General features: G+C 42.9%; 1 protein-coding gene across 1 annotated transcript in view; it reads right to left on the bottom strand.

Annotated features, from left to right (window-relative positions):
- Positions 1 to 6,813: 6,813 nt before the first annotated feature.
- RRM2B (ribonucleotide reductase regulatory TP53 inducible subunit M2B) overlaps positions 6,814 to 11,213 on the bottom strand; it is a 36,306-nt gene continuing 31,906 nt past the window's right edge. Inside the window, exon 9 of the mRNA XM_036101298.2 lies at positions 6,814 to 10,810. Within this exon, the coding sequence (XP_035957191.1) occupies positions 10,658 to 10,810 (153 nt within the window). The 3' untranslated portion in view covers positions 6,814 to 10,657. The remainder of the gene's footprint in view (positions 10,811 to 11,213) is intronic.

The following is an 11,213-nucleotide window of genomic DNA, read 5'->3' as shown; positions in this document are numbered from 1 at the left end:
GTTTCAAATAAGATGTATTTGTCATAAGTAATAGAAGCCATGAGTAAGAATGGCTTAGGGAATCTTGGTACTTATTATCTCACAGAACAGAAAATGGGAGGTAGGAGTTACCACGGCTGGTCCATGTGACCATATCTTCAACACCCAGGCATCTTTTGCCTTTCACCTTTTCTATCATCAATATCTTAGCTTTTTGGTTCTTCCTCATGCATGTTGCCTCATGATCACAAGGTGGCTGCCACTGTAGCAAGGATTACATCCTCACAAAACTGTTTGAAGGCAGGGCACAAAAGGAGTGTTCCTGGCCTGTCCCCTCCTGGCCCCAGGGCCGATTCTCTCCCAGGAGACCCCGTGCTAAGAAACTTCAGTTGAACCACCCTATGAGTGAGTCACCACCCAGCCATGCCTAAGTCCCAGTGGTGGGGCTTAAGGCTCATACTGAGTTCCCTAGTGCAAATGATAATCAGTCAGAATCCCACCTGATGCAAGGAGGGGCTTTTAAGGCAGAGGAACATCACCTCTCTACCCTCAAGCTCTCAGTCTAGTTGAGGGAACAACAGGACCAGATCTACCGGGACTGAGGGTTCTCCTTAGAGCAGTGAGACATTGTGGCACTAAATCTACTTAACTTTGCTACTTATAGAACAAATAGGAATTATTCATTCTTAGGGCTTGTGATGTGTTCGTTAGCCTTAAAAGGCTAATGAGAACAACAACGAAGGATGCTAAACCCGTACAGATAGTTAAGGTGGACTGAATTTCACTTACTGCTAATGTTGCAGGAAGAGTAAAACTATCTTATTTGTTAAGGAGACACAAAAATCTATTTCTTAGCCAACTAACATGCTAGATACTAAGACCATTTATAAATTTATGCTAAAAATTGGAATGACCAATCTGTAAGAGAGAACTAAAACCTATACAATGATGAAATTGTTAAAGGCGGCATAGCAAGAAGCCAATAGCTCAGCCTTCGAGGAGCTATTGACTTTAAGATCACTCTAAGCTAATGGAAATGTTCCGGGCATACCATTGGAATTTTAATGCTAAACGGAAGCTTTAAGATAATAGCTTCAATTATGGAGTGCTTACTATGTGCTTGGTGCTATTTTAAGTGTTCTTCATATTTATACAACAGCAGAAGAAGTCCACACGGCTGTTCTTCCCAGTTGCACATTTAACTTGCCAAAGTCATCCAGCCAGTAAATGGCAGAGCCAGGATTTGAACCCGAGTAGTTTGGCCCTAAAGCCTGTGCTCTTCCACATCTCAGCACAGCAAAGCCCCACATTCTGAAGTGCTTCCTGTGAGGTGCAAGTGAGCTGACCGAGTCAAGATAGATTTAGTATTCATAGGATGGAGTATCATTTAAGGACCTCCTAGCTCTCAAGAAACCTGCTCTCCACATCTAAATTGTGAAAATATCCTGCCCTGACCATAGATATCTCCATCTCCCTCCTCAGACTGAGGTGGACGGGAGCTTCAGGGATCCAGGGCCAAAGGAATGGCATGATCCATTCTGGTACAACAGACAAGACCCAGGACCTTCCCCTCCACCCTTACATCTTCCCAGACTGGGCCAGAGGGTAAGTGTTATCTTTCTGCCATTTCTGACCCTCCCCTCTCCGCCACCCCTCCCCCAAACTGATGGATAAGCGAATAACAAAATCACAGGTGACTCTGCGACTAGTCCAGGGCTCCTGATGCTTCATAAAAAGGCGTAGCTTTGTCATTTGTTTCGTAAGTGCTCAGCATCTGTCTATGGAAAGAAGCTTTCCCTCTTTCAGTTGGTACCAAAATGCAGGGCTTCCCTATGGGAGTGTCACCTCGACTTTCATTTCTGGACAGCCAGCCTGGGGTGAAATTCCCCAAGGGAGTTTGTGCTGAGCAGGAATTTCTTCTGTGTGTCCAGAGGCCTCTCTCCAGTCCAGCAGCCCAAGCTCATCCGGAAACAGAATCATCCTTCTTTAAAATCTACCTCCTTAACTCCCACAGTGAAGGAGCAGCCTCTGAGCGGAGAAACCAGTGGCTCAAGGGCTCCATCATGAGGAAGTCAGGAAATGAGACCTCTGGCAAAACATTTCCATGACCTTCCAGAGCAGGTACCACCACCTGCAGGAAGTCAAGGGTGAAGATGGGGAACAGGAGGCCAGCGGAGCGGCCAGGTCACAGTTGTCTAGCAAGAAAGGGGACTTGGCACCATGTGCGCCCCCCCCCACCTCCCACCCAGTCACTTCTGCTTCACCGACCTCAGGGAAGGCTGGGGCCCACAGCAGCCTCCTTTGGCTTTCTCCTGATCCAAGCAGGGCTAGATCCATGGGGGCTGGATCCATGGGGGCAGGGCTGGATCCATGGGGGCTGGATCCATGGGGGCAGGGCTGGATCCATGGGGGCAAGGCCAGATCCATGGGGGCAGGGCTGGATCCATGGGGGCTGGCAACTCTGAGCTCTACATGGGTAGCCGCTGGCAAGATCCTGAAGCTTTGCTGAATTCCCGTCAGCCCTGCCCACCGAATCCCACACTATTGCAACAGGGCTGTCTGCCAGCTGCCAGTGGGATGCGGCCGTGTCTGACCTTGGCCTCCACCGGCTTCTCTCCCCTGGAGCCTGAGCAGCACCTGCAGCGGCTGACTCTCGCCTCAGGCCACACAGCCCTTTGAGGTGGTTTGGGACCCACCACGCCTGGGACCCGGGACTCTGTGCCCATCAGAGCTGCAGTGATGTTTTGATCTGGAGATTCTAGGGAAAGCATGACCTCTGGTATCGGGCAGACCTGGCACAGAATTCTGGCTTTATCTGTACCACTTTAAGCAAGGAGTCGATAAGGAGTGAGCCCTGTCTGAAAGTCACCTTGACAATAGAGGCGATAACGTTCTGTTTGCTTATTATGTGTCTACCCCGCTATGCTCCATGAGGCAGACTCATGTCTGTTTTTCCATGGTTTGATCACCAGCACCTCGCACAGTGTCTGGCACTTAGGATACACTCAATAAATATCTGTGGAGGGAAGGAGGAAAAAATACCTTCCCAATAGGATTCAGAGCATTAAATGACATAATCTGTGGGAAGCATAGGGGGCACGTGTGCTCTGTAAATGATGGTTTCTAGCTACCAGCTTATGCTGATTACATGAAACCAGGTTTCACGATTCAACTAGTTGTGACTGTCATCCATTCATTCATTCATGGAGGAAATACTGAGAAACTGCTGCGTACCACACGGGCGATAGAAATGTAAAGAGCGCTGTTCTCACCTGAAGGGGGCTCAACTAAATGTTAATACATCGTGTGCCAAATATAGAGAGCCATGAGCACACAGAGGAAGGACTTTCCCAGAGGATGAGCAGGGACTAGCCAGTAAAAAAAGGCAGGCGCGGAGAAAAAATCTGGGAAGGGAAAAATCCTCTGCGTCAACCTCTGTGGCCCATTGATGAAGCTGAGTCCCTGAAGATAAGGACAACCGTAGCACACACAGGAGATGTGTCTGGAATACACTTTCTCAGAAATGTAAAGGTTGATTTTATCTGGATGTTGCCGTCAGTGGGTTCGACTCGCTTTGAGAGAGCCGCACGAAGGACGGTGCGAGTCCTCTGAGATTTTGGGGCTCTAAACCTAGAGACCCAAACCAACAGATGGCTGGGAATTAGAGGCAGGTGCTGCCCTAGTGTCTGAAATGTAGTCAAATTGAAGCAAGTATATCTTTATGTGCTACCACGTTACAATCTGAGTTCTGAGAAGGACTGCTTGGGAAGCTCTCACCTGGACAGCTCTTAACATTGTAGACAGTAGAGACTCGGTGTAAGGTTTCCAACACTGTCCAACACAATCAATGCCAGGTTATGTCCTTCTGAGTTCTAGCCGTGCTATTGCTTTATCTAATAAAGTTACATTACTTTTTACTTCAAGCAATATTTTTGAAGATATATTTCCCAAATATGATTAGAAAATAAATATCAATGGCCCTTGCAGCCCTGATGTCTTCAAACAATATGGCCACAGCAGGTCAGCCCTCTCTGCCCCCCTCCATGAAGTGATGCTTAAACACAATTCCCAGTAAGCTCTGGGGGAGGACACATGAAGCTCTAAGTTGACACCTGCCGATGGCGTGGGTTAGGGAGAGAATCGAGGTCAAGGGGATCACATCCTGTGAAAAATCTTCTTGATTACCACCAGCAGTAGGAGTAGAAATTTGGGTGCACTTAGTGAAAAGATGATGGGATTTTTTTTTTTTTTTTAAGATTTTATTTATTTATTTGACAGAGAGAGACAGTGAGAGAGGGAACACAAGCAGGGGGAGTGGGAGAGGGAGAAGCAGGCCTCCCGTGGAGCAGGGAGCCCGACGTGGGGCTCGACCCCAGGACCCAGAATCATGACCCGAGCCGAAGGCAGAAGTCCAACGACTGAGCCACCCAGGCGCCCCAAGATGATGGGATTTAAAGCCATAACACCTGCCTCTTTTATTAGTTGCCTGGCCTTGGGCAAGTAACTTAGCTTGTCTGAGCCTCTGGTCCTTTATCAATAATATTATTGGGACATGGCAATTCCTCATAAATGAGTGGATCAATGAAGTGGTTAGAATAACAAGTTTGCAAGATCACCTTATAGCACTGAAGTATGTACAAATACTTCTTATTTTACTGGGCATTAAATTTTCCTTGCAGAATTTGGACACTATCATTAACAATGAGAGACTATCAAGAACTTGACCTTGACCCTTGACCCTTCCTCAGGCAAACTGGAGGATGCTCTTGTTTCCTATGGTGTGGCCCCACGCTAACCTGGAGAAATGAAATGAACAGAGCAGACGTGGTTGTGAGAGCCTACACAGAGTGCAGAAAGCCCAGATGCACGAGGCACCGAGAAAGGTCACATAAAACAAGGACAGCTCTTTTCCTTATTGCTGGATGACCATGCAGACCAGGGACACCCCATTCACGTGTAACAACGCTGCTCTTCTAAGACTCACATCTCAGCCGTACGCCCCTCTCCTACTCTTCACCCCGCCCTCTAAATAGCACTTGAGTTTCACTGAAGACTTCGCCTGGCTCTCAGGGTCCACCCCAGGAGCAAACTCGGGGCTCCCCGCTCTTTGATACACACCTGAACACCCTGGTTCTTTCCAATCACTTTTTGTATCCAGGAGCCGATTTTTGTTTTACCGAGGGTCCTTTTGGATGCAAATCAGGAAATTTTAACTATTTTAGGCCAAAAGTAGGCATTTATGACCTTGATAATGAAAAGTTGCCCAGAATAGGAATATGGTCAGACCTTGGGGGGAGTGGAACTCGGATATTTTCTCGAGCTTTGTCATTAGAATAAAAGTGATTCTCTTCCTTTAGTTTCCTTTAGAAACAATGTAGGCAAGGGCCTGGCCCCCCGCCTGGGTCCCATGCCTTCCCGCGGGCCCAGACAGATGGCGTGTGTACTGGTGTTGGCAGCCCTGCAAGAGCCACGGGGCGGGAGGCAGAGCAGCAACTTCCACAGATAAGTGGCTCCAATTCCCAGAAGAAGGGCCGGCAAAGCAGATCCTGTCCCTAGTCACTCTGAGTGCAATGACTTCACAGGACAGAAGTCATGCATAGACGTTTGTGTATTGCATTCCACCGCCAGCTTCTTAGGTTCTAGATTTAGGACTCCTCTAGTGGTCACATTTTTCTGCTGAGAATCTCTTGTGGGGCCACAGTTCAAAAGACAGAACAGATGATAAAAGCACCTTCTTGGGGAGTGAGGGTAGTAGTGGAAGATGGAGACAGTGTGGAAAAGAAATGGTGGAAAACGGAGAACAAGTTTACCGGGAAATTGTACTAGGGTTATCAGTGCAGAGGTGGGTGCTATAAACTGAATGCTTGGGTCCCACCCAAATTCATGTTAAAACCTATCCCCAGTGTGATCATGTTTGGAGGTGGGGCCTGCAGGATGGGATTGGATCATGAGGGATTAGTGCCCTTATCAGATTTTATTTATTTGAGAGCGAGTGAGGACGAGTAGGGGAGAGGGGCAGAAGGAGAAGCAGACTCCCTGCTGAGCAGGGAGCCTGATGACACGGGGCTCGATCCCAGGACCCTGGGATCATGACCTGAGCCCAAGTCACACTTAACTGAGTCACCCAGGAGCCCCGGGATTAGTGCCCTTACAAAAGAGACCTCAGGGAGTTCCCTCAACCTTCCTACATGTGAGGACATAGTGGGTAGACAGCAGTCTATGAACCAGGAAGCAAGGCTCACAGGACATTGAATCTGTCAGCACCTGGATCGTGGACTTCCCAGCCTCCAGAACTATGAGAAATAAATGCCTTGTTTCAGCCACCCCGGCTATGGTAGTTTTTAATAGCAGCCCCAGTGGACTAAGACAGTAGGTAACCATGGATTTATAGTAAACAGATCCGATTTGTCTTATATGCCTTTTTCTCTAGCAGCATTTGGTTGCTAAAGGGCAAATATGGAAAAACTGTGATGTTTGTAACAGGGTGGGGAAATTTCCTTGATTTTTCTATGAATGGTAGAAATGCAGATGAGGAACAGAGTTCAGAGTACGGGTAAAGAATGTTAGTACTAGTCAGATGATGGATTGCGGCATCTCAGCTGGATATAAAAAGACATGAAGAAAGTTTCATGGATCGGGTGAAGGTAGATGAGGGAGAGGACTGGGGGATCCCGCTTATGTCAAAGAACAGTGTGTATGTGGGGGGTAGAGCTGAACAAAGTAATACCAATATGTATTTATCTGTGTACACAAATAGAATATACATTCCTCGAGTAGGGTAGCCCCTGCACTTATAAAAAACACTCTTACTCAAAAAGGAGAAACACAAAATGATGTAGCTATGATATAGTTTATTTCAACACACTAAACCAAAAAAATAACAACTTATTTCTTTGGAAAACAAACAAAAAAAACAACCTAAATTCTAAATAGGCAGGATTGGCTTGATTGACCATAATGTATTTTAGCAAAAGGACTTAGGTACACCACACCTGATAAAGCTCTCTATATACACAGTAGATACCAAATAACTGCTAAATTACCATACATTTGGAAATATCAAGACATCTTTATAAAAGAGTCAAATGCATAAGTTAACAATCTTGTGAACTTAGAAAGCCTGAATTGTTACATTTTTCTCTGTACAAAAAAAATCAAACAAACAAAACAGCCATTCTCTACCCTTCCATTTTCACCTATATTTTCCTTAACAGAATTAAGCCCCAAATTCGAAGGCTTAAATCCTTTCTTCCTAAGGCCCTAGGAATATCAAGTTTTCCTGCAAACTTGTAATTGTCTAAAAAGGAGATTACTTAAAGGGTGGGAAAAACAAAGATATACAGATTTCCCTTCTGTGCCACTCATACAGATTACACCGAGGAAGAGTTCCTGAGTTGGCTGCCAAATCACTCAATTTAGTTGAAAAACATAATACCTGATGATAGGACTAAGCTGGCTTTCATGCAGCCCATGAGCAGATTTCTCTATCACTGAAAATCAGTTAGTGACATTTAGCCCTGAGCTTAATCTGTACAAATGCGATCTGGGGATTCCATGACACTGTTAGCATATTTAAATGTCAAATGCAAAATTCTGAATATCAAATAATGTATTTTTTTTAATATGCAAACTGCTGTTTTCTCCATACAGTTGGCCCTTGAACAACACGGGTTTGACCTGCATGAGTCCACTTAAATGCAGATTTTTTTCAATAAATAGAGGACAGGACTGTAAATGTATTTTCTCTTCCTTATGACTTTCTTAATAACATTTTCTTTTCTCTGGCTTACTTTATTGTAAAATACAGTATATAATACATATAACACACAAAATATGTGTTTGTCAACTGTGTTATTGGTAAGGCTTCTGGTCAACAGTAGGCTATTAGTAGCTAAGTTTTGGGGGACTCAAAGGCTACATGTAGATTTTCATCTGCACAGGGGGGTTGGTGTCCCTAACTCCGTGTTGTTCAAGGGTCAACTGTAATCACTTTTTTATGAATAAAAAATAAAATGGCAAAAGCAGCAGAAAAATTTGAGTTCCAAAATGAGAGTAAACTAAGACAGGACTCGAGTAAGCTTGTATGTAAAAGTAATTGTTTATTATTGTATGTAATTGAACAACAAAACAGCCTTGTCTGAAAGCACTGGGTCTGTCTTCCCAAGTCTTTCCAAATCATGATTCTACATACTACAATGAAATATGTTTAATAAGTGCAATCTGTCATGAACTACAAGTTTTTATATTCCTAAATAATGAACTTAACTACTGTAACAATGATCTAAATACAGGTGCTGTTTAAAAAAAAAAGTTGTAAACATACTCTGAATTTTTTTCTTTACCTGCAAGTTAAAAAGAGATTCCATAATTGCTTCATTCCTTAAGAGCTAAGAACCAAAATACTAAACATAATAAATAAATATGCAACCTGGAGGTCTGGAAAAGGATCTAGAACACCGAGTGTAATAAACCAGTGTATTAAAAATCCAGTATTTCAGTAATAAAACTTCTTCATCTCAATGCAGTTAGGTTTATTGCTAGTATAAATAAGCTTCATATTAAGGCACCTGCCATTACCTATGAGAAAGATGTGGATTCAAAACAATGAGAATATGCACTGAAAACTTTTTTCTTTCATTCTGATATCATTGCAGATATTGTCAATTTTAAATGTTCAGTTTTTGTATAGTAGTAGACACATCTTTGAACATACTACCTGAATATAGTTAAATAATTTATATAACACCTTGATTAAAGTACATGATACTTGAATGAGGAAAGACAAAATCACATCAAGATGGATGTAAAGGACTAAATACAAGAAAGATGATAATCTCTAAGAAAAAAGAATTCTCCTGTAGGGACAGTGCTATGAGCAGATCTTGGCCAAGTCATTTAACTTCTCTGAGCCTCACTCTCCCCCATCAGTAAAATGTCAATACTAGCGGCTCTTCAAGCTCCAAAGGCTATTGTGGGATCACCCGAGGGGATATAAAATATAAAAACAGCTGGCCAACTCTGCGGCACAGAACAAACTGAACAAATAAATGGCATTGTCACAGGTTGGAAATATATCAAGTTTTGGACCTTCTCCCTAACAAAGCTATGACCTGCTCCTCTTGCACCCACTCGAGAACTCCCAGTTTTATAAAGTCAGTTAGATAATTGCCAAATGAATGGAGCAAACATTTATGCACAGTGAAAATCTCTAAATTCTAGGTTGCAGAATTTTATAAAAATGTGCTGGAAGAGGAGAACCACACTGTTTTGGGGGCTCAGGCTACCTCTCGACTCTTCCTAACGATTACGAGGGGTTCCTGGCCTCTCCTCACTCAGTCTCCTCTGCAGAGACCTGCGTCCACCTGCTACCGTTCTGGAGGCAGAGTTCCATTACTTGGATTATACCTTGTAACAGCATGAAAGAGCTTCAAGAGTATTAAAGAAGCACAGCCGAGGTCAGTCTCAGGTACATTACTCAGCCTGGCACAAACATGAATGGTTCAGTAATTCCCACCAGGGCTCCTTAACTCAGTCCCCAACTCCTTCCTCTGAAGGCCATAGTTCTAGGCCAAGTTTTTCCAAACTATGTTCTGAGGAATACCAGGTAGGTAAGATGTTAACAGGTGAAAAACAGATTCGTATTAAGTAAGCCTGGGATATGCAGGGGGGAATAAGCTTATGTACTGCAGAATTTTTCTGTCATTGATGTACTGACTGTATGTCCTAAAGAGGAAGGGAGGATAAACATTTCCCAGATTCATCTGACCACAGAATCCCTTTTTTCCCCCCACAAAATATCTAGGGGGGCTAACAGCTCTTAGAATACTCTTTGGGAAATGGTATTCTAGCTAATTCACCTGGGCTTTAAACATTTCAGGGCTATGTCTGGCAATAGTGACCATTTTGATTTCCAAAGGAGGAGAATAATTTTACTTACAAGGTCAACTACCAGGATAACTTCCTGAGTTCCACTTCATAAGTATCCTGCCCAAAGCAACTAAGAACTAAATTTCCTTTACCACATGCTGAGGAATTCAAAGAAGTTATTCTCAAGTTAATGAGAATTATAATCTTTTAAATGAAATCTTTATATTCTCCCTCAAACATTAAAGATACAAAGATTTAATCTAGATCTTAAGACCTAGAATCACAATTACTTGGAGGACAGGGGAGCATTTTATCACAACATCACCATAATTAACACTATTAGTAAGTAGTAATAGTAGTGGTGGTGCTAATATTGGCTAAGCATTTATTTTGTGGCTTAATCCTCATATCCACGCAATAAATTTAGGACCTACTATTACATTCATTTTAAAGATACGCACACTGAGATTTAGAGAGATTAACCGACTTGCCAAGAATCACACAAGTAGTAAGGGTAGAATGTCGAATCATATCTGACCCCTCACCTCATGCTCTTAACCGCTACATAATACCACCTTATATTTTAGTGACAAAAGCGTTTAAGTCACACGCTGGTTGTTAAACAGGAAAATTAGAGTGTATTTATATAAATCCAACTTGAATGAAATTTGGTTTTAGATTTCCTCTTGAGCAAACTTCTATTCCCTAAAAGAGGTACTTTAAGTTTTGGTTTTTTGTTTTTGTTTTTTTTTTAAAGCAAAGAAAAACGGACTGCTATTTACCAGTGGTAGGTTTATATACGGGAAGGGTTTTAAAAATCTGCATCCAAGGTGAAGACATTATCTGTAGTTTCTGCCATGACCGCAAAACGTTGATACTCTGCAACTCGTTTCTCAAAGAAATTTGTTTTCCCTTCTAAAGAAATGTTCTCCATAAAATCAAAGGGATTTTCTGCCTGAAAAACCTAAAAAGAAAAGACATGTCATTAGACATTCTGAAGAAGCCTAATCACACCCACAAGATAACAGATAACTAACAAGCTCAGGTCTCCTAACACCTGTCTGGTCACCTATAGGATCCATTATTCCAGAAGGCCCTAGAGGCACTCAAGGCTGATAAATTGTAAGACAACTGAGATTACCCACTAACCTCCTTAAGAAACTATACTAGCATTTCTGGTATTTTAAGAAGAGAAAGAAGACATGTATTACTGCAGAAATGAAAAATTTAATACTAATCAAACTAAAATGTTTTTGCAGCTTGAGAGATCCAAGACACCTATATATTACAGACCTTTACACAGGTATAACCATTAGGTAGTCACATATACATGATGCTACCAAATACTGAATTACCAATAATGTACT

Source organism: Halichoerus grypus, chromosome 5, assembly GCF_964656455.1.
Source record: "Halichoerus grypus chromosome 5, mHalGry1.hap1.1, whole genome shotgun sequence".
Taxonomy (NCBI): Eukaryota; Metazoa; Chordata; class Mammalia; order Carnivora; family Phocidae; genus Halichoerus; species Halichoerus grypus.
This window is presented reverse-complemented; position numbering and strand designations above follow the sequence as displayed.